Here is a 24,215-nt window from a genome sequence, read left to right on the forward strand (position 1 = left end):
ACATACCTACATTTAAAAATGCTTTATCACTGAAAAATGCTAAACATCATCTGAGCCTTCAGCAAGTCATAATGTTTTTGCTGGTGGAGAGTCTTGCCTCTATGTCAATGGCTGCTGATTGATCCGGGTGGTGATTGCTGAAGGCTGGGGTGGCTGTGGCCGCTTCTTAAAATAACGATGAAATTTTCATCATCAATTGACTTTTCCTTTCATGAATGATTTCACTGTAGCATGCAGTGCTGGTTGATAACATTTTACTCACAGAACTGCTTTCAAAATTAGTCAATCCTCTCAGGCCCTCCTGCTTTATGAACATTACATTTATGTAATATTCTAAAGCCTTTGTTATCATTTCAACAGTCTTTACAGCACCTTCACCAGAAGTAGATTCTGTCTCAGGTAACAACTTTCTTTACTCGTCCATAAGAAGCAACTCTTTATCTGTCAGGTTTCATCCTGAGATAGCAGCAATTCAGTCACATATTCAGGCTCCACTTCTAATTCTAGTCCTCTTTCTACTTCCACCACGTCCGCAGTTACTTCCTCCACTAAAGTCCTGAACACCTCAAAGTCATCTGTAAGGACTATAATCAACTTCTCTCAAACTCCTATTAATGTTGATATTTTGACCTCTTTCCATGAATCATAAATGTTCTTAATGGTGTTGAGAATGGTGAATCCTTTCCAGGTTTTCAAGTGCCTTTGTCCAGGTCCATCAGAGAAATCACTGTCTATGGCAGCTAAAACCTTACAAAATGTACTTATTAAATAATTAGACTTGAAAGTCAAAATGAATCCTTGATCCATGGGCTGCAGAATAAATGTTGTGTTCTGTCTCTGTCTATGCTCAGTTGATCAGACATGTCTACTCTTAGGGACCCCATGGACTGTAGCCTACCAGGTTCCTCTGTCCATGAGATTTCCCAGGCAATAATACTGGAGTGGGTTGCCATTTCCTCCTCCAGGAGATCTTCCCAATCCAGGGACTGAACCCACATCTCCTATATCTTCTGTATTGGCAGGCAGATTCTTTACCGACCACTGAGCTACCTGGGAAGGTCAAATGTTGTGGTAGCAGGCATGAAAACAACATTAATCTCACTGTACATCTCCATCAGAACTCTTGGGTGACCAGATACATTGTCAATGAACAGTAATATTTTGAAAGGAATCTTTTTGTGAGCAGTAGGTTGCTACGGTGGGCTTAAAGTACTCATCAAATCATGTTGTAAACAGACGTGCTAACATCCAGGCTTTGTAGTTCCATTTATAGAGCACACAGAGTAGATTTATCATAATTCTTAGTGGCCCTAAATTTTCAGAATGGTAAATAAGCATTGGCTTCTATTCAAAGTCTCCAGCTGCATTAGTCCCTAACAAGAGAGTCAGCCTATCCTTTGAAACTTTGAAGTCAGGCATTGACTTCTCCTCTCCAGCTATGAAAGTGCTAGATGGCATCTTCTTCCAGTATAAGATTGTTCCATCTACATTGAGAATCTGTGGTTTAGCTTAGCCACCTTCTTTAGTGATCTTAGCTAGATCATCTGGATAACTTGCTGCAGCTTCTACATCAGCACTTGCTGCTTCACCTTGTACTATGATGTCATCGAGACAGCTTCTTTCCTTAAACCGCACGAACCAGCCTTTGCTAGCTTCAGACTTTTCTTCTGCAGCTTCCTCACCTCTCTCAGCCTATACGGAACTGAAGAGTCAAGGCCTTGCTCTGGATTAGGCTTTGGCTTGAGGAAATATTGTGGCTGGTTTGATCTTCTATGCAGACCACTAGATCTTCCTTCATATCAGCAATAAGTCTGTTTCACCTTCTTATCATTCATGTGTTCAGTGGAATAGCATTTTCAATTTCCTTCGAGGAGTTCTCCTTCGCATTTAAATGTTTGCTAACCATGGAGGAGCCCTAGCTTTTGACTTATCTTGGCTTTAGACATTCTTTCCTCACTAAACTTAATCATTTCTAACTTTTGATTTAAAGTGAGAGACATGCAACTCTTTCTTTCACTTGAATACTTAGAGGCCACTGTAAGGCTATTGATTGGCCTAATTTCAATATTGTTTTATCTCATAGAATAGGGAGGCCTGAAGACAGTGAGAGATGGGGGAACGGGCTAGCTGGTAGAGCAGTCAGAACACACACACTTATTAAATTTGCCATCTTACATGGGAGCAATTTGAAGTGCCCCCCCAAATTACTATTACAATAGTAACATCTAAGATCACTGATCACAGATCACCATAAAAAGTATAATAATACTGAAAATTTTGAAATATTGCAAGAATTACCAAAATGTGACACAGAGACACAAGGTGAGCAAATGCTTTTAGAAAATGAAGCCCATAGACTTGCTTGAGGTGTGGTTGCCATAAACTTTCAATTTGTAAAAAATGTAATATCTGTGAAGCTCAATAAAACGAGATACACCTGTACTACAAATCTCAAAGAGATCACCTCTTGGTGGCAAATTGCAAAGATAGCAGCCTTTGAGAATTGGATTAATGGAGATGAGAAAAGAATAAGAATCACTTTTTTGAAGTGTTATAACATTATATATGTTGGGGTACAATTGCTTCTCTAATTCAAAGTTCAGTTACATGTTTTTATGGTCTTTATTGCTTCCCAGGTGGCTCAGTGGTAAAGAATCCGCCTACCAGTGCAGGAGACCCAGGAGACATGAATTTAATCCCTGGGTCAGAAAGATCCCCTGGAGAAGGAAATGGCAACCCACTCCAGCATTCTTCCCTGAAAAATCCCAATGAACAGAGGAGCCTGGGAGGCTACAGTCCATGGGGTCACAAAGAATCAGACATAACTGAGCGACTGAGCACACACACACAAACATGCATGATCTTTATAATTGAAAAATAACACTGAATGAACCATTTAATTGTACTATTTGGCTCCTTCCAATACCACCAACATTCTGCACAACATAGAATGTGATGGTGCTTGGTAATATTTTATTCATCCTTTTCATATGTGTGTCTGTTTTTAGAAAATGAATTGAAGCAATTATCCAGATAATTTAGTCATCTCTTTGCTTTATGCACAAATAACACCAAAACAAATCCTCTGGTATTAGAACCCCTATTCCTCTTAATGTCTATAGCTTGTCAGGCAGGTATAGATGGAGCTGATTGAACTAGGACCTATCTCTTCTGTATCTGGAAGGAGTCTGACATATTGATGCCCAGTCACACTTGGCATTGTTAATAAGAATATAAATTCATTAGTTGCATGTGATTCCTAGGTAGAATCCATTAAAAGAAAGTGAATAGTTTGTATTTTCTATTTCTTGTGGAAATAAGGGTAAGTTTAACTTGGAAAAAGCAGTTTGTTGTTCAGTAAAAACAAAAATATGCAAGACTACAAATCATATTTCTTTTGAAACTAATGACAAAGAGACTTTAATTTTTCACTTGCTACCTTCAGGCACTATTTGAATTTGTTACTAAGGGTGGTTTTTTTAAAATGTAAAGATTAAATAGGTTGTACAACAGTGTGAATATACTTAATGCTTCTAAACTGCACACTTTCAAAAAAAGACAAAAAAATAATAATCTTGACATAGAGTATGTTTCAGTCATTTCAAAATTTTATTATGATAAAATAGTTTTACTTAGCAAAGCATTACAAATTTAAGTAAAAAGAAGTAATATTTTAATTAGCAAAAAATTCAAAAGGAATGATATCCTAAACTTTAGAATATAAATTTAAAGCATAGAGTTTAGAATGAGAATTTAAGCATCATTATATATTTTGAGTACTACAAATATTATAAACCATATAGATGGACAATAATAAGAAAAATAATGCAAGTTATTTTACAAGGCTGATTATATAAAAGAATGCTATCATAAACATGAAATCCTAAAGAACATTATCAAGTTTAAATTTTCTACCAAAAATAAACAGGTATACTGTGTGGATTTGTAGGGGTAGAATTCAGAAGGTATTCATCCATGCATACTTTGCTAAGACCCCTATTTTATTTGCCACTAAAATGTCAATGTTTTACAGTAGCTGAAAAAGAAAGCTTATCATGAATGAGAATGGATCTTGAAAAGTCAGAGTGTCAGACTTGAGGTTCTAAGAAGTTCTTTATTATCTGGCACAGAAGGAGGGAAGGTTGGGAGGTCCGTGAAGGATGACAATGTTAGTCACTTCTGGGACAAGGGTGATGCCAAAAACAGATTGCAAACTGAAGTCAATAGGATTTTGTTTATCTTTTCATTTGGATTTTTGCTGTTTTGGAAAATTTCTTTGTCATCAGTTTAGAAAAATCTTTGTATTTTTACTGTTTAAAAATAGTGTGCCTCTGGTGAGGATGATATCAATTCAGTAAATATTTGCATGCTTATAATGTATGAGACCCTCTGTCAGGCATGAGGATGACCTCAAGAAGCTCTCAGTGGAGGAGACAGACATTCATATAAACAGCTGCATGGCAAGAAGAGGGCCTGTGATCCATCATAAATGGAGTCACCAGAATGCTTGGAGTGTAGAAGAGGGGCAAACTAAGTTACTGATTTATTCAAAGCACAGCATATGATAAAGCTCTTAGAAAAAAGTGTCTTTTTAAAAGGCAGACATCTGTTTAAGGAGATGCTTACTTAGAAGGAAATAGCAGTTTGCCCTAATTGTAAAGCTAATTCTGTAGCTAGTTTCTGTAATGCAGAAACTTTGGGAACACAGCAAAATACAAAGGGAGCTAAGTCACTTCAGTTGTGTCCGACTCTGTGCGACCCCATAGATGGCAGCCCACCACGCTCTGCCGTCCCTGGAATTCTCCAGGTAAGAACACTGGAGTGCGTTGCCATTTCCTTCTCCAGTGCATGACAATGAAAAATGCAAGTGAAGTCGCCCACTCGTGTCCGACCCTTAGCGACCCCATGGACTGAAGCCTACCAGGCTCCTCCGTCCATGGGATTTTCCAGGCAAGAGTACTGGAGTGGGTTGCCATTGCCTTCTCCGGATACAAAGGGAGGGAGGTGTTCAAATAACTTGTAATCCCATTTTATCTAAGATAACCATTGTTAACATCGTGGCTTATGTCCTTTGGGTCTTTTTTCCGATGTTGATGAGTTGAATTTTAAATAATAACTCACTGTATTCTATAGAGTGCTGTTTTCACATAACAGTATATTCGAAACACCATCCAATGGGTATATTTTTAAACATTACCTATCTGAAAATTTCCTAGCAGTATGACACTCAGAGTACATGTAGCAGTGAACACTCAACAGCCCAGGCTATACCTACCTCCTTGGTTCTGAGAATCTGTAGTATGCCAAGTAAAAGATGAACCCCGGACACGCTTTCTTGAAAACTCATTGCATTCTGTAAGAAATTCAATGTGAAGGGTAAAATTGATTGCAATAACAAATTAGTTTCAATCCATGATATGAGAGGAGAAATATAATTTCCTTTTCTCTAGATGTATCATTGTTTGACAACATGTTAATTCCTGAAACTCAGTTTTAAATATTGGGGTTAATAGCTTGGTCATTATAAACTGACAGGCATATATCATCCTGCGGTGAAAGAGTTAGAAACAAGTGGCTTTGACAAAAAATTATATACAAATTCTGAAATTGTATAGAGAATGTTTTTGGAAGGTTGGAGGACAAGCAGTGGAGAGCCATAGGCTTTTAGTATTGCTAACATAATATTCTCAGGGACTTATATGTCATCTTTCAAAACAAAAGCCAGTCTATCTGTGTGCTTAAAAACAAGAAAAAATGATTAAATTTTATATAGTCTGTGCCAGAATGTTTTTGCCTACTTGTTTCTTGATAAAAAGATTGCTTTTGAAATATAGGATACAAATCATTACCACGTCCTGCTGCTTCATACAGGGTGTCTTCTGCAGGTCTCTGGAAGGAAACAAAGCTGCCAATGAGAGCTGAGTGTTTGCTATTTTCAAATCGCATTTCCACCCTGTCACTTCATAACAGTTCTCAGAAGCCAGGTCTTTTCAGCTAGGCTAGGAAAAGCGGCTCACATTTGCTCACTAGGGGTTGGGTTTTTCTTTAGTTTGGGGGGTAGTAGGGTAAACTGTCTCCATAAGCAATAATGAGTAACAACAAAATGCTATTCAAGCTGAAGTTAGAATGCTACGAATACTATCATGTCTTTCAAAGCAAGTGATTTTGGTATGAGGCTGAGAAAAGCAAATGGAGTCCTTAAGACTTCCTTTGAATCATATATTGCAGTTTAGAATTTATTTTATATCCATTTTAAGCTAGGTCAGTGGTCGGAACCCATGACGAGCCTTAACTCTTCTAATCTCTTTCAGTCCCTCCCCCTTCCCAGTCACTCCAAAAAAACAGATAATTTTGGTAAAAATTACGTTATCCATAGTTTCAGGATAAGGTCTCTGGCTTCCCATTTCAGCCAAATTGCTATCAGTAAGTCCCTACTATGGAAATATTCTGAGTTACAACTCTTGCTATGTGAAAAAGAATAAATTTATGCAGCAGTGATATCATTTAGCACAGCTAGCTTCTCAAAATAGTCTTCTTCGTCAAAGTAAAAGTCATACAAAGAAAAGTAACTTGATCTTACCTTAAAAGTTTGTTCTCTCTTTTCAAAAACAAATATTGGTTGAGCAATGATAGATTTTTCTGTAAAAGAAAAAGAACATGTAAGAAATCAAACAACACACTGACATTTCTAACACCAACTAAAAATACTTGAAGATATTTTGGTTTTGTATTTTTCCCTACCTTGGGGTAAACTCCAAACTGTTTTATATGAATGGTTTAATTGGCATATTTACAAATGATTTTAACAGTTAATTACAGAAAGAAATACTTGGGGAAAATGATATGTTTCCATAAATAGAGAGATCACTCCATTAAAAGAACATCCTTTAAGTGTTTAAGGAAAACAAAATATAATTACCTCCATTTAGAAACTCATCATGACACAGTGACTAATACTTTTAAAATAAAAAATAAAATACATTTTAAACTTTTTAAATAAAAAATTTCAAGGGATGAAAAATCACATCTGAAAATAGTACTTCTACTTGGGTTGGATCTCAGATATAAATGGTATAGATATACTTAAATGATCCAGAATTAATTCATATTTCCTCGACTAGAGTAGATATATACTAAGTCATGTTTTCAATATTTAGGCTAAGAATCAGTTTTAAACAGTGTTATAAAGTAAGTAATTTGTCTTCAGCCCTTCCAACCTTATTAATCTTTCATTTTTTCCTATCTTAGGTAATGCTAGAAAGGAACTCACACACTCTAGGGCATAAATGAGTGATGACAGCATTAAATATCAGTACTCTAAAATTCATAGGGAAGATTGTATAGCTGTAAGAAGCTTGGGCTCTGGAGTTAGGGAGGCATGTGTTCAAGTATAAGTCCCACCAGTCATTGACGATATACTTTTGGAAACAACATGCCTGTTGCTTTAGTTTTTTCCTCCCCCCCCCCAAAAAAAAGATTATAACAGTATTTACTTATGAGCTTATGTGAAAATTAAATGGATTTTTAGATATAATTACTTAGATTTTGACAAGACCCAAAAAAAGCCTGAAAGAAAGGATATTCAATATGTAGTGTGACACCAATCCTGATTCCAAAACTTACAGCTGACAGGCTAACTTATGACTGCACTTTCTGGATAAGCCCAAATATGACCTCAGAACTTTTCTCATTTTAGACTTCCTGCAGCCATTACTGATATGTTGTCCTGGTATAGAAGCTGAGGTAATTTGCCATCACTGGCTGAATAAATAGAAGTCTAGGTGAAGAATTTCGAGGAACTACCAGATAATTACACCTTTTATATGCCAAAAAGGGACTCTCCAGTCACCCACAATCTTATCCCATAATAGTGTGTCAAAACTCTGCCAGACCACGCACTGCCAGCTCCTGGCCCCTGTGAACTTCTTTCAGTCCAGGGAGATAAGCTTCACCTTTTTTATGCAAGTGCTTCCTGTGCTGTCTGCCCTTGGAGCCAAGTGAACCACAGCAAAAAATGCTCAACAACATACTGGCATTGCCATCTAGATTAAACTGTAGCTCAACTCTCGTTCTTTCTTAGAACAGGCTCCTTTTTCAGCCATTACATTGGACTTAAGAAGTGAGACCTCTAATGACTTTGAAAGAAAATAGTTTTTGTGAATGTGTAGTGAAATACTTATAAACTGGAATACTAAATGGGCCTCTTCTAAATTGGACTTAGGATAGTCATCCTTAAAGTAATGTGACTTGACCTAACTCTATACAAATAGCAAGTTGACTTTCCCTCTATCAAAAAGAAAAAAAAGAACTAAAAACAGGCAGAAGTGATCTTCAGTGGCAGCATTAAGTAGGAAATTATACAGGGTTACTTGTAGTTTGGAGGGCATATGGTAAAGTAGGAAGGCAATTTTTATTCATCAGATCAACAAATATTTATTGATTATATATATATATATATATATATATATATATTTTACTAGATACACATTGAAGGGTTATTAACCTCACTGTAGCCATCTCTCCCTAACACTGTCCAGCACATTAGTTAGAAAGCAGGTTAGTTACCTGTTAGACAGTTGCCTGTTAGTTAGTTATCTATTAGTTAGAAAGGAGGTTAGTTATCTCCTCTCCCATCTAGATTCTCTTCCCCTCTCCCAAGGCAGTCCTTTGACTCCAAAGACAAAGTTAAAAGTAAACACTTATCAAGCTGTTAGGTTCACAGAAATTTTCTAACCTGACCCAACAGGAAAACTTGAAAATAAGATCATGGTCCTTAAAGTGGTATATTTTAAATTTTATCCTTTTTTCTTTCTAATATGTTCATTGATCACTTGTTCATTAATCCACGTATTCAACAAATATGTGTTGAGGAGTGGCTATATCCAAGTCACTTTGCAAGGCAAGAGAGAGAGGACAGTGGTATAAGATGAGGCTGAAGATGAAAATGAAGTTTTGAAAAGCCTTGCAGTTTGTGCCAAGGAGTTTTGTTTCTATTCCAAGAAAGATAGAAAGCCAATAAGAGATTTTAAGTGGGGGAGTGATTCACTCTGATATGTATTTTGTTTCTGAAGATCACTCTGCTTGCTGTGTGGAAAATGGCTTAGAAGGGGAAGGGAGTGAGGGAGAGGAAATAAGGAACCTAGGAGGCTAGTCTAAATTCTAGAGAAGAACTGACAAGATTGTTCTTTATCTCTTTCTTAATCTCACATCCATGATTTTTTCAGGAAAATGGAATAATTAAAAGTTTAAAATACAGTCTTCTGTTAAAGGGAATGAAAATAAGGAGATGGGGAAGAAAAATTTTAAAGACTTAAAAAAATTTTGTTTTGCCTGTTTTAAGGTTCATGTAGCATTTAAAGAATGCCTATATCCATTGTTGTTTTCTAAAATGCTTCATTAAGAGAAGACATTCATTCATCCCACAAATGTTGTATTAAGTACTTGTAATGTAGAAGTGTGATGGTTTAGTCCCAAAGTTGTCTCCAACTCTTTGCGATCCCATGAACTGTAGCCTGCCAGGCTCCTCTGTCCATGAAATTCTCCAGGCAAGAATACTGGAGTGGATTGCCACTTCCTGCTCCAAGGAATCTTCCTGACTCAAGGATCGAACCTGCGTCTCCTGCTTGGCAGACGGATTCTTTACCACTGAGCCACCTGCGAAGCCTGTTACATACAGGAGGGGCACAGAAAGTACCATCTATATAACTCAGTCGATCTCAGTTTACTTGTATTTCTGCTCCACAATGGAGGAATACTGTGGCCAAGCACTTTTATCTGTCACCTTGTCTAAATTAATCCTTTAAATTTATTTGTGGATTAAATATAGTTTCTACCATGTTTCCAGATACTTTCAGAGGAGGAAACTGAGGCTCCGTTAAGCAGCTTGCTCAAAGTCACACTAGCAGTAAGTGAGAAAAGCCTTTAAACCCAGAGCGCCCTCCTATAAAACCATTTTCTTAGCTCCCACAGGTCATACTAACATTCCTACAACTCTACCAGCACAATGTTATGTTCTCAGTGTATAATACATACCATTCAGTACCACACCAGGCAAAAATCAGTATAAAATCATAGCACTTACATTTTTTTAACCTTGTCAATGTTGATTGATCATGCATATGTATCTCTGCTGCTACTATGTCAGAAATCACAATGAGACAATAATAAAGGCTTGGGTAATTTTTTTTTTGGTTGGGGGGACCAGAGAGCAGGCAGGAGAGGTACCACAAAGACAAGGAAAACTGAAGGCAAATAATAGTGACAGAATTTTGGAAGCTGTAAAGTAGAAGAATAAGTGATACCCTTAAGCCCGCTGTGGGACTACTAAAGAGGCAACCTGGCTGGCTCCCTACAGAGCCGCCAAAAGGCCAAGGATGGGTATCACTAAGTATTTCTGGAAGCAGAAGTGAAGACTGGCTGAAAATAGGAAGTGGTTTTGTCTATTTGAGAACCAAGCAACTGTCCCCTCTCACTCAAGCAGAAGACTCAGGGGTTCCTCCCAGAAAAGATGAAACAGCAGACAAAGCTTGAAGTGGAGGTTCTATAATGAAAAGACGGGCATTAGGTGAAAGTTTACATACTCTGTTAGTTTCCTGCTGTTGCTATAGCAAATTAGGACAAGCCTAGTTCTTTAAAAAAATACAAATTTATAATCTTAAAGTTTTGGAGGCCAGACGTCTACACTGGGCCAGCAGGTTTGTGTTCCTTCTGGAGGTTCAGGAAAGACTCCATGTCCTTTCCTTTTCCAGCTTCTAGAGGCCGCCTCATATCTTGACCTGTGGCCCCGCATCACTCCAACGTCTGCTTCTACTGTCATATCTCCTTCTGTGACTCTGACAGTCGCCTCCTTCTTTGTCCTGTGATGACCTTTGTGACGGCAGTGTGCCTATGCAAATCATCTAAGATAATCCCCCCATCTCAGATCCTTAACATCTACTGGGTTTCTTTTGCCATATAAGGTACACATTTATAGGTTCTGGGCATTAGGATATTGACATCTTTAGGGAGCTGTTATTCTGCCTATCATGCATACAAAATAGTCAAGTTCTGAGCACTCTCTACTCAGCTCACAGAATGGTGGCAGCCAGGTTTACTTCCTTTAGGCAGGAAATTATAAGATTTTTCTCTGGAGAGTCTGACCAATCCCAAAGAAGAGGAACAAAAGATACTGACAAAGGGATTTATTGGTGAAAGATCAAACCAGATGATGAGTCCCCAGTTCAAGTGCACAAAGCTGCCAATGAGCTTTTTAGTGAGTGCCCCTTTCTTAAATACAAGCAGATAATCAAGGGTTACCAGACATAAAAATTCAGTGATTCAGCGAATGAACAGGAGGAAAGGAAATTGGAGGGAAAAGACTATACAGAGAGCTTAAGGTATATTTTATAAAATTCTATGTATATAATTTACTTTCATACATAATATATATTTTAAAATTATATGTGTAATATGCATATAATTAATATCTTCACAAATATTAAATGTCCATGAAGCAAAATCAGAATACTGTATTTTTAGAAAAAGCAACACAGAGCCGAAGAATTGATGCTTTTAACTGTGGTGTTGGAGAAGACTCTTGAGAGTCCCTTGGACTGCAAGAAGATCCAACCAGTCCATCCTAAAGGAGATCAGTCCTAGGTATTCATTGGAAGGACTGATGTTGAAGCTGAAACTCCAATCCTTTGGCCACCTCATGCGAAGAGTTGACTCATTGGAAAAGACCCTAATGCTGGGAAGGATTGGGGGCAGGAGGAGAAGGGGACGACAGAGGATGAGATGGCTGGATGGCATCACTGACTCGATGGACATGGGTTTGGGTAGACTCCGGGAGTTGGTGATGGACAGGGAGGCCTGGCGTGCTGCGATTCATGGGGTCGCAAAGAGTCGGACACGACTGAGCGACTGAACTGAACTGAACTGAACAAAGAAAAGGTCCTATTGGCATGGAGAAGGGAGTAAAGTCACATACAAAGAGTCAGGTGTAAGAATGACTTTCGGAGTCACAACAACAATCCTGTAAAAAATTGGTATAGATGATTTTATTTACAAAGAAGAAATACAAACACAGATGTAGGAATATGTATGGATACCAAGGGGAAAAGGCAAAAGGATGGGATGAATTGGTAGATTGGGATTGACGTATAAACACTTGACAGTAATAGTCTTAGTCGCTAGTCGTGTCCGACTCTTTGTGATCCCGCGGACTGTAACCCCCAGGCTCCTCTGTCCATGAGATTCTCCAGGCAAGAATACTGGAGTGGGTTGCCATTCTCTTCTCCAGAGAAACACTTGATACTGTGTATAAAATAGGTAACTAATGAGAACCTACTCAATGCTCTGTGGTGACCTAAATGGGAAGGGAATTCAAAAAAGAGGGGATATATGTAGATGCATAGCTTATTCACTCTGCTGTACAGCAGAAACTAACACAACATTGTAAAGCAACTATATTCCAATAAAAAATTTTAAAATAAGAACTCAAAGGAGCAATGCTTTTAACACTCTGAAAAGATTTCCAGTCTAAAACTATGTGCTAATATAAAGTATTGATTAAGTGTAATGACATGATAAAAACATTTCCAACTGTAAACTCTCAAAATATGTATCCCATAAACGCCTGGTCTCAGGATGCCTCTGAAGGAGGTGCTTTACCAAAAAGAGCTAGTAAACTACGGAGCCAAGAAACAGGGGTACCAACTCAAAAAGAGATGAAGGCAACCTCTAGGAAAATGGTGAGAGGATAGCCCAGAATGACCACAGTACACCCATGGCAGAGAAAAATCAGTCCACTCTGTGGGAGATCCCTGAAGAAGTGCCAGAAAAGCAGTCTCCAAAATGTGGAACTAAAAGCAGTTGAATATCTCAAGTAACTGAATGTTTTGAAATGATATTTAGATCATCAGAAGAGATTATGGGGATTGACTGGCGACTAGTACATGGAGAACTAAGAAAAAAAAAAACAACTATGACACAATTATTAAATCCAGAGGAAACAAAAAGTTGAGCAAGAAAAGAAATCAAAATAGATTACATGGTTACAGTGATGTAAATACTGAATATTGATGTAATCAAACTTCTGATATAATGATTTTGGGAAGATGGGAGAATGGAAAGTGTACATGTTTTGATGGTAGTAGTGGAAGGGGGTCAGAGAAATCTATGAAAGGAACCTAAATTCTTCCATAGTTTCAAACCACTAGCACCTAAACATAAATATAAAGAGGTATTAAAATTTAAAAAAAAAATTAAAAAAAGAGGTGTTAAAAATGGATGTGTAAATATAAAGAGGTAGCACTAAATGCTTGGCACTTGGTTATAGGCCAATACTGGAGTGGGTAACCTTTCCCTTCTTCAGGGGATCTTCCCAACCCAGGGATCAAACCCAGGTCTCCCACATTGCGGGCAGATTCTTTACCAGCTGAGCCACAAGGGAAGCCCAAGAATACTAGAATGGGTAGCCTAGGAATTGAACCGGGGTCTCCTGCATTACAGGCAGATTCTTTACCAACTGAGTTATCAGAAAAGCCCTGGTTATATGGAAGTTAATACAAAAGATAGCTGTGAGTTGGATGCTGTTACTTCTGGGGACTCAGAAAAAAGGCAGAGAAAGGAGCAAGGAGGAGATTGCAATTTTTTTCTAGAAAAGTCTTGTAGGACTATTTGGTTCCTTAAACCACATGAATATATATATATATAACTTTGGAAAAAGAAAAACAAAATTTTAAAATAATTTTTTCTGCCGTAGTGTTAAACACCCATGATTGAAGGACAATTCTCATGCTCCTGACCAATGATAGACTTCATATTGAGTTATATTGCTTAACAAGCATCCAGTATCTTATTTCTTGGATCTAACTGTTCTTTGCATAGAAATATATGGAAATAGAGGTGTGAGCAAGACGGATTCACTGGGTTCAGAGTGCAATAAAAACCTCCCAATGACTAAAGATCTGCTCTTCATAATGCTGTTTAATCTACTGAAAGGCATTTTATGTTCTTGTCCTTCACCTTCATTCAAAACACTCCTTCACATCTCCAAACAAGAATGCAATCTTGTGCATGGTGCCTAATGATGGAGCTTTGTTCTTCAGGATTCTAAGATAATGTATGGTCAGTGTTAACAGGAAATATATACTCCTTTTCTCCCCGTTCTAACGTGTACCATCATTTTCCCCCAAATTTTGGGTGAGTTGTAAGGTCTTGTACCTAATTTTTCCCCCAAATGAATTTAATTAGCACTCAGTCTCTGACAAAGCTATTTCATGTAGAAAAGTAAGTGGAGGATTTTCAGTCACCTCGAAGGAGGAGGTCTGAAAGTATCCACTGAGCCAAAAGCAGATCTGGAAGAGAAGGAAGAGATAGAACGGAGTGCCTTTGGCTGAGAGTCCCAGGGGGCATGGGGGCAGGCAGCTCCAGGGCCCCAGGTTTCTGATATATAGCTTCTCCCGCCTAGAATCTGGCAGACTGCTTCATCTTGCTTGGTAGTTTAGAATAGTTAAGGTGAAAATTCAGTTCTCCAGATTGGATAGAACCAGGCTCATGCAACTAAGGCCGAAAAGGTTGTGGAAACAGTCTTGGCAGGAAAGACAGTGGCAACAATACCCCTGGGACGGCTGGGCATTTCCAAATGGGTCACCTCTAATTGCTACTAGGGGAATTATCCACTTGGACTGGGGCCCTGCATTTTCCTCTCCCTTTCTTCCTGGATCTTCCCATATGTCTCTGCCACATCCTCTTTTCTCATTTCTTCTCCTGTGCACAGTCTCACCCCAGGCTCCAGTACTGTCCTTTATGTCACTGTCCTCTTCTCCTCTTTCACTCGTATCTGGCTCTCTCAACTGCTCAAAGCATGGATTTTGGAGTTCTGAAGTCAGATAATCCTAGAGATGTGCTTTAAAAAGAGGGACTTCCCTGGTGACTCAGATGGTCAAAGGGTCTGCCTACAATGCGGAAGACCAGGGTTCGATCCCTAGGTCGGGAAGGTCCCCTGCAGAAGAAAATGGCAACCAACTCCAGTACTCTTGCGTTGAAAATCCCATGGATGGAGGAGCCTGGTAGGCTACAGTCTATGGGGTTGCAAAGAGTCGGACACAACTGAGCGACTTCACTTTCACAAGCCTTAGCTCTCTCATCTCTCTTGGTATATATTTTCAAAGGGTTATGAATGAAGAGTGAAGCAATGTGTGCATGTGTGACTACCTGGAACAGCTTCTTCAAACCTTTTTGGAGCAAGGCAAAATTTCTATCCATCCGTCTGCCATATACACACATCTCTACACATATCTGCTTCCCTGGTGGCTCAGTAGGTAAAGAATCAGCCTGCAAAGCAGGAGACTCGGGTTAGATCCCTAGGTTGGGAGGATCCCCTGGAGAAGGAAATGGCAACCCACTCCAGTATTTTTGCCTGGAAATCCCATGAACAGAGGAGCCTGGCGGACTACAGTCTGTGAAGTCGCAAGAGTCGGACACGACTGAGCAACGAAACCCCCTACACATACCCAGGTATATACATCCATATGGATGCTGCTGCTAAGTCACCTCAGTCGGGTCCGACTCTGTGCGACCCCATAGACGGCAGCCCAGCAGGCTCCGCCATCCCTGGGATTCTCCAGGCAAGAACACTGGAGTGGGTTGCCATTTCCTTCTCCAATGCATGAAAGTGAAAGTGAAGTCGCTCAGTCGTGTCCGACTCTTAGCGACCCCATGGACTGCAGCCTACCAGGCTCCTCCATCCATGGGATTTTCCAGGCAAGAGTACTGGAGTGGGGTGCCATTGCCTTCTCTGCCAAATGGATACATGCATGCCTAAATACACGGCAACACGTCAGAGCACAGATTGCACAGAAGACACTCAAAGTTAGCTTCCCTGCCCTCCTCCCCTCCAGTCCCATGACACTGCCGTCACCTCGCTACCCTGTTAGCTCTGGGGAAATTTTCTCATTGTTCCTCAAAGGTCTTTCCTTTTCCTTTCACTCATTACCTTTTTCTTATCCCTGGTTTTCTTCTCACTTCTCCTTGTTGCACTCCCATTTTTATTTTTTAATATCAGGAAGTTTCAGAATTCAGGCCATGGTCATGGTCCATTGATAGGTTTAGAGGTCCTTGCTCCTCACAGTGTGGTCCATACAGACCAGCAACATTGACCGGGGACTTATTAGAAATGCAGGCTCTTGGGCACCATCCCAGACCTACTGCCTCAGAATCTGCATTTTTACAAAATCCACAGCTGGTTTGTGCTCATGTTCGAGGAAAAGTCCTCTCTAGCACCTCTAGGTGTCTGCCCACTGAGACCAAATCTAGGAAGATGGAAGTGGAGACTCTTGGAGTTAGTGACTAAACCTCCAGACATTTTGAGTAACCTGACAATGAATGAGAAAATAATTACTACTCAAACGACATACTACGATTATTTTGATTCAGTGCAAGATGAAGTCAAGGGCTACTCTGAAGACCTAAAAAGAAATGTCTGTAGTTAGGATATTGAAATCAGTCATTCAAATATTCTGCTTGAAACAGTGAATGATTTCCTCTCTGATGCATTTTCTCTCTTCTGTTTTAATAATAAGTCAAATCTGAGTAAAGGAAATTTTTTTTTAGAAAATATTTTGGCTTGGGTTTATTAAATGTCCCAAATGTTAAAATGCGTATTTCTGCAAAGCAAAAATTTATCCTGAAAGCATAAACCACATCAAAATCATTTTGTCAGAGTTCAAAGATTTTTCAACAGGAATTTACAAAATCTTAAGTCTCAACTATAAAAATATCTTGTAGAAAAAAGATAAATTATGGCAGGTGATCTTAAGCTCTGTATGGAACCTCAGGAAGAAGAGATGTAGGTCTGAATCACAATCTTGATTTTATAAAAGCTTCAAATCTATAAATATTAAATAAATTATTATAAGATAGTTTGAACAAATGACAACTTACAGCCCCAAAAGCAAAAGGAATCTGTGCCAATTCATGATGAAACTATAGACATAAGACATTCTGTACTCAGCTCTAGCTATCTATGGAGGAACTCTGTAAAAATGCAAAAGCCATGAGCTGAATAACAAATTACCCACCAAAACATTTAAAAAAATATGTCTTTATAAAAGGAGATGGTAAAGCCACAGTCATTGTTAACTATGATGGGACACTCTTGATTCTCCTTTATCAGATGCTTTGTACTGACTGACTTGAAGGTAAAATAATCAGGACCCCAGAGGGAAACAGGCGGTTCATACCAGAAATTGCCAAGCTGAACCTCACAAAGCACCAGCTCAGCTTGAGACACAAGAGAAATGGATGCTGTTGGAACAATTCCAGCCTGGTCGTCCCTGCTTAAGTTATAACCAATTGTGTACTATGAATGCAAGCATGTTGTAATAAATACAGTATATGAAGTAAAAGGGAGCTTCCCTGGTGGCTCGGTTGGTAAAGAATCCACCTGCAATGCAGGAAACCCAGGTTTGATCCCTGGGTGGGGAAGATCCCCTGGAGAAGGAAATGGCAACCCACACCAGTATTCTTGCCTGGAGAATCCATCAACAGAGGAGGCTGGCGGGCTAAAGTCCATGGGGTCACAAAGAGTCAGACACGACTAAGCATCTGAGCATATTATTATATGAAGTAAAAGGAGAAAACACTGGCTCTTTTCAACCCAATTGTGAATTTTTTGAACCGTTCTAGATTTTTGTTGGAAATGGAGTTATAAACTGCCTACTCTAAGAAATCTAGCACTTTTTGATTCATTGTGAGCACACACTTGAGAAAAAAGAATCAAACAAAGGAAGCTATTCTTTTTCTTATCAATACCATGCTGATAAATGACTCATTTTCAGAATGGGGCATTCTAAAAAGGACATTGAAGAAGAAGATGGGAAAACTCTCTCTCAACCCACTGACACCAACCATTACCACCAAGAACTTTGTCTACCCCATCCACTTTCTGACTTCATCTGCTTCTTATGCTGCTAATCTTCAAGAGCTCCATTCGTTGTAAATTCTAAAGACTTTAGACTCTTTACTCCACTGGTTTGTGTTGTTGCTGTTGTTCAATCACTAAGTCATGTTTGACTTTTTGCGACCCCATGGACTGCAGCATCCTAGGCTTTCCTGTCCTTCACTATCTCCTGGAGTTTGTTCAAACTCATGTCCATTGAGTTGGTGGTGCTATCTAACTATCTCATTCTCTGCCACCGCCTTCTCCTTTTGCCTGGTTTGTATGTTGGTCTAAATCTAGACACAGATCAGGTTTGAAAAACCAAGACATAAAAATAAATTATCTGATGTGAGCCAGAACCAAAAAGAACCAGAAGTTGTATCACACAGAGACCTTGCTACCCTTCTGGAGGTTGGACCAAGGCCCTGAAACACCTCACCCCCAACCTCAACACCAAATCATTCTGCTTAGTTTATAATCCAGTTATATGTGACAGTGGGCTATGGCCAATGACTTGGCTTCATTTGCATCTTAGAATATGAAGATTTGCGACAGAAACAATTCAGTTGAAGGCAAATTCTCATTTCTTAAAATCATTTACTTCAGTAATGTCATTATAGGGCTTTCCAGATAAAGGATCCATCTGCAGTGCAGAAGATGAGAGAGACACAAGATCGATCCCTGGGTCGGGAAGATCCCCTGGAGAAGGAAATGGCAAACCACTCCAGAATTCTTGCCTGGACAGAGGAGCCTGGCGGGCTACAGTCCATTTGGTCACAAAGAGTTGGACACGACTGAGCACGCATGCATAATGTCATTATAGATATGGAAGTTCACAGATTTTAAAAAACAGAGAACTTTCATTAAGACATTTGATACAGAGCATCTGGCAATATCACTGTTGATCAAAATACAGTGATGATTGAGGAAACTGGCTTTATATTTTTGAGAGTTCTGTAATGGATCCCAAAAGACATGGTTGTCACGTGCAGTGTGCTTTATACTGGGGGATGATCAGTGAGTTGAAAGTTTTCACGAAGACCTTCTTGTTTTCCAACAGATATTTTCAACAGCCTACACAGCATACTCCATTAAATTTTACTATTGTTTCACTGTCAAAACATGACTCTTTGAATTATTTCTTTTTCTTTCTTCTTAAAACAGTACCATATGGCATGCTTATGCATATCATGACTATTTTTTAACCTTTTGCCTTTTGAAATATTTAGCTTTATATGACCTAAAAGTTAAACCTTGCTGATTGCCCATGGTGCTTCTTATATGCATATGTGTAATGTGAAAATGTATGTTTGCATCACACTTCACCTGTTATAAAACATCTTTAAATATATTAATCTTTGGCGACTAAATAAATGACTACCGGCAGCAGAAAGTGTGTTTTAAAAACCTATACTTTGCCAAAAACCAGACTGAATTAAAATTCCATCTCCTCAATTCACTGTGTGAGCTAAGGCAAGTCATTTGACCCTCTGAGCCCAAATTTACTCATCTGTAATTAAATAGGGATAGTAAGACTTGACAAAGTTGTAAGGATTAAATGAGGTAATGTAGGTAAAATGCTAAGCCCAGAACCTGGCATGTGAGAAATGCTCAGTTAACTACAGCTCTTACTACATGATATAATCCTCAAGAGGTAAGTTATTAGACCCTTGGATCATGAGAGAACTAAGGCTTCAGAATTACAAAATGTACACAAGGTCATACAGCTAGTACTTAGAAATCTTAGACTAAAACACAGGAGTGTGTGTGCGTGCTAAGCCGCTTCAGTCATGTCCGACTCTTTGCAACCCTAGGGACTGTAGCCCACCAGGCTCCTCTGTCCACGGAATTCTCCAGGCGAGAGGACTGGAGTGAGTTGCCATGCCCTCCTCTAGAGAATGTTTCTGACCCAGGGATTGAACTTGGGTCTCTTATGTCTCCTGCATTGGCAGGCAAGTTCTTTACTACTAGCATCAACCGGGAAGCCCCAAAATACATGAGAGCCGACTCCAAACTTCATGGTTTTTCCTCTAAGGAAGGCTCCCTCTTGGCTTAGTTAAATGTCTACTTTACAGTTTTTCTTCTGATGCTGTGATGTACCTGTGCTGCAGCAGCCCTCCTGCTTCTGTAGTCTATATGAGACTGGTTGATATGTCATCCCAGACTATGCGTATCTTCCTGCACTTCTGTTTTGCCATCTGTAAACATGCAAGATGCTTCACTTACTCTTACCATTTTCTGTTTGTATTCTGACTTTTAAAAGGTTTGTTCAAGAATATGGGCAGACAAATGGCATGGTGAGCCTAGCAATTTAAAACCTCCATGTCAATACTTTATTTTCAGCCAGTGACAAAAATGACTCAGAAGAATGCATTACGTTTGACAAAACACACCCAGTTTCTCCGTAATTTGAAGGTGTTATTTTATCTATAAATATTACATAGAGAATATAAACTATGGATGCTTTTGTGATCAGGTTACCTGACATCTTCAATGACGTGGATATGTTTGTCAGCAGCAAACGTGCGCCGTCTGTATTGACAATGCCAGAAGGGGCTGTTGGCTCTTCCTCTACACCGTTCCTTCCTTTTTGCCCATGGGGTAATAAAAATGCAGAACGTGTCCTGCGATGTTCCTAGTCCACTCAGTGCCATTTGGAAATACATATTGCATTTGACAGCATTTATAAATCACATATTTTCCCCTCAGAATAACTTGCAGTGTGAAAATGCTTCCATATGTTAGAAGTGGGTCTCTCCATTTTGCTGAGGGAGGAGGGAATGGAAATATAGTTTGGGTTTCATGGCATGTTGAAGATAAGTGTTGTACAGGTTTAAAATGGTGTCTGTTAATTTTAAGTAATTCTCTAGTGTTCTCTGCACTGCTAAAACTGAATAGGTGATGTTGACACCAAATACCATATTCAGTTCAGTTCAGTTCAGTTCAGTCGCTCAGTCGTGTCCGACTCTCTGCGACCCCATGAATTGCAGCACGCCAGGCCTCTCTGTCCATCACCAACTCCCGGAGTCTACCCAAACCCATGTTCATCGAGTCGGTGATGCCATCCAACCATCTCATATTAGTAGTAATTAAATCACTCTTCACAAAGACTATTAATGTCAACATGACTGAAATGCCACTTCATAGATTGAATCCAGATAAATTGAAGCTGTTCCTCTTCAGTACAGAAGCACCCTATTTTTAAACTCCCACATGGACTCCAAGACTGGATAGAGAGGTTTGACTGCAACTTCTTACAATTCCCAAACTCTTTTCCTTAAACCTCTCTTTGCCCTGAGCCTTTGAGCTAGCAGGAGAAAAGGCTCGTTGTTTTCCCGTGTCACAGGAATAAATGGATCTTATTCCACTGAGAACAAGACCTCGGAGGCCTAGCAGGAAGAAAGGAGCAGAGCTACCACCCAGCCTGCTCACAAACCTGGAAGTCTCCGACCCCATTCTCCTTCTGGGGACTGGCAGAAGCACCCCCCCGAGATCAACATTCACCCTCATCTTCCGCTGCTGAGAACTGAAGTGCCCTGTGAGCCCTTGGGCACAGAAATGGAGCAGGGGTACTGGGCTGCCTGTGGGTGGTTCAGCACTCAACATCTCACTGCAGTGTATCAGAACTAGTTTGAGAGAAGTGAAGGCCAGGTAGCAATTTGTAAACCTTCTCAGAAACATTTGATCATCGTGCTAAAGAAGATCACAGGAGAAAAACCTCCCACTTTTCGAATGCATATGACTTGCAAAAGTCTTTAAAAAAAAAAACAAAACTGAGAACAATCCTTTACATGTATTCATCTTCTTTTCTTCAAGCTTTTATGATCATTGAGCTATTATGACAAGTCAAGATGAAAGGATCAGAGGAAATATTATAATTATGTGACATCTTTTTTCAAAGCATTTTTATGGTGGGAAAATATACATAGCATAAATTTTACCATCTTAGTAATTTTAAATACATCTCAGTGGCACTAGGTATTTTTGAAATATATTATTATCACCACCATACATCTCAAGAAATTTTTCATCATCCCAGATTGAGATTCCATATCTGTTAAACATGAAGTCCCCATTCCACTGCACCCACCAGCCCTTGGTAACCACCGTTCTACTTTCTGATTCTGTGAATCTGACTACACTAGGTACCTCATATAAGTGGAGTCACGCAAGCAGAGTAACGAACTATATCTTGAGCTTCAGCCTTAAAACGTGAGAAATGTTCGCAATTATAGAAAGAAGTTTGCTGCATCTATTATGGTCTTTTTTTGGTAAAATTTGTTTTCTCTTTTTCTTTCCTTATCTTTAAGTTTGTTTTCCACAAACCCCACTAAACCCACTTTGCTTCACCTCACTATCAAAACAATCACTTCTACTAATTAATTTTAGCTTACTCAATTTTCAAAAAGAAAAATAGCACATAATGCCAAAGATTGAGAATGAAGGTCCCTATAACAAAGTTGGTCTTGTGGAACAAAAAGAACCTTATAGTCTGTGGCACTGGCATATGTCTTATCCATTCTTGGCTTATAAAAACACACATGCACAAATCTTTATCTGCAATTTCATCTCTCTGCAGACAACTAAAGTTTAGCCAATTATTCCTTTTTAAGCCAACGATTCTTGGCTAATATATAGAAATACTGACTTTTATCCTGTTATCCTATGACCTTGTGAACTCATTTATTCTAGTATTTTGGTGGGTAGAGGTAGATTCCCAAGGATTTTTCTACATGGACTATCACTTGTCTGTGAATAAAAAATGTTTTCTCTCTTTCTTTCCAATATGTAAGCCTTTGTTTTCTTTTTAGCTTAGTACACTGGCTAGGGCCTTCAGTATGATGCTGAGTAGAAGGGATTACAATGGGTATCTTTGTTTTCTTCTGATCTTAGCAGGAAGGTGTTCAGCCTCTCTCTTAAAAGTATGATGTTAGCTGTTGGTTTTTGTTAAGTTCTTTATTTGGTTGAGGAAGTTCCTTTCCATTCCAAATCCTGTTAAAATTTTTACATGAGTTGATGTTGAATTTTGTTTATGTTTTTTCTGCATCTTTTTGGCACAGTGTTGTTTATAATATTCCCTTATTATCCTTCTAATATTTGAAGGACCCATAAGGACACTCTATCATTCTCGACATGTTTTTGTCTCTTTTTTATCAATAAATCTAGTTAGAATTTTATTAGCTGTATTAATGTTTTCAAAGAAATAGCTTTTGGGAAGTGGAATATTTCCCCCTAACTTTGGTTTTAGAAGTAGAAAAATGAGGTTTTTTTGTTTGCTTATTTTTACTTACTTTTTTTTTTAAGTCTAACTTAAGAAATGTAATTAGGGATGGCTTTGAAAAGTCATAGTTTTTTAAAAAAAAATGTGGTAAAATACACATACCATAAAATGTACCATGTTAACTGGTTTTAAGTATACAGTACAGTAGTTTTAACTTTGTTCACATTGTTGTGTAATCAATCTCCAGAACTCTTTCACCTTGCAAAGCTGAGACTGTCCTTAATGATGATCAGTTCAGTTAAGTTCAGTGACTTCCCACTAACCCATCCTCCTGCCGCTGCCCAAGCCTCTGGCAATTCCTATTCTACCTTATGTCTTCATGAATTTAAACAACTTGACAAATCTCATATTAGTGGAATCATACAGTATTTGTCTTTTTGTGACTGGCATATTTCACTTAGCATAATATCCTCAAGAATCTTCAAGAATCATCTGTGTTGTAGCAAGTATCAGAATTTGCTTCCTTTTTCAGTCTGAATAATAGTACACAACATTATATAATAATCCACAATAATAATAATACAAAATAACAATAATAATCCACAATAATCCAACAACACAAGAGAAGACTCTACACATGGACATCACCAGATAGTCAATACCAAAAACAGATTGATTATATTCATTGCAGCTAAAGATAGGGAAACTGAATACCGTCAGCAAAAACAAGACCGGGAGCTGACTGTGACTCAGATCATGAACTCCTTATTGCAAAATTCAGACTTAAATAGAAGAAAGTAGGGAAAACCACTAGACCACCCAGGTATGACCTAAATCAAATCCCTTATGATTATACAGTGGAAGTGACAAATAGATTCAAGGGATTAGATCTGATAGACAGAGTGCCTAAAGAACTATGAACTATGAGGTTCATGACGTTGTACAGAATTCAGTGATTAAGACCATCCCCAAGAAAAAAGAAATGCAAAAAGGCAAAATGGTTGTCTGAGGAGGCCTTACACATAGCTGAGAAAAGAAGAGAAGCGAAAAGCAAAGGAGAAAAGGAAAGAT

At 38.8% G+C, this 24,215-nt stretch overlaps 1 protein-coding gene and 1 long non-coding RNA gene across 4 annotated transcripts in view; one reads left to right on the forward strand and one right to left on the reverse strand.

The window, feature by feature from the left end:
- Positions 1–24,215, forward strand: part of LOC145517756 (uncharacterized) — a 63,814-nt gene that overhangs the window by 24,290 nt on the left and 15,309 nt on the right. The window lies entirely within an intron of this gene.
- The window catches only part of RANBP3L (RAN binding protein 3 like), a 49,296-nt gene that overhangs the window by 16,019 nt on the left and 9,062 nt on the right, over positions 1–24,215 (reverse strand). For 2 of the 3 annotated variants that reach the window (XM_081520902.1, XM_081520904.1), the window contains exons 2-4: positions 6,581–6,639; positions 5,850–5,889; positions 5,276–5,353 (exon numbers count right to left, since the gene is read on the reverse strand). In XM_081520902.1, the coding sequence (XP_081377028.1) occupies positions 5,276–5,353; positions 5,850–5,889; positions 6,581–6,639 (177 nt within the window). The remainder of the gene's footprint in view (positions 1–5,275; positions 5,354–5,849; positions 5,890–6,580; positions 6,640–24,215) is intronic. The other variant, XM_081520903.1, reaches the window with a different exon arrangement.

This window comes from Giraffa tippelskirchi, chromosome 8 (assembly GCF_054371585.1).
Source record: "Giraffa tippelskirchi isolate mGirTip1 chromosome 8, T2T-mGirTip1v1.2.pri, whole genome shotgun sequence".
In the NCBI taxonomy this organism is placed as follows: Eukaryota; Metazoa; Chordata; class Mammalia; order Artiodactyla; family Giraffidae; genus Giraffa; species Giraffa tippelskirchi.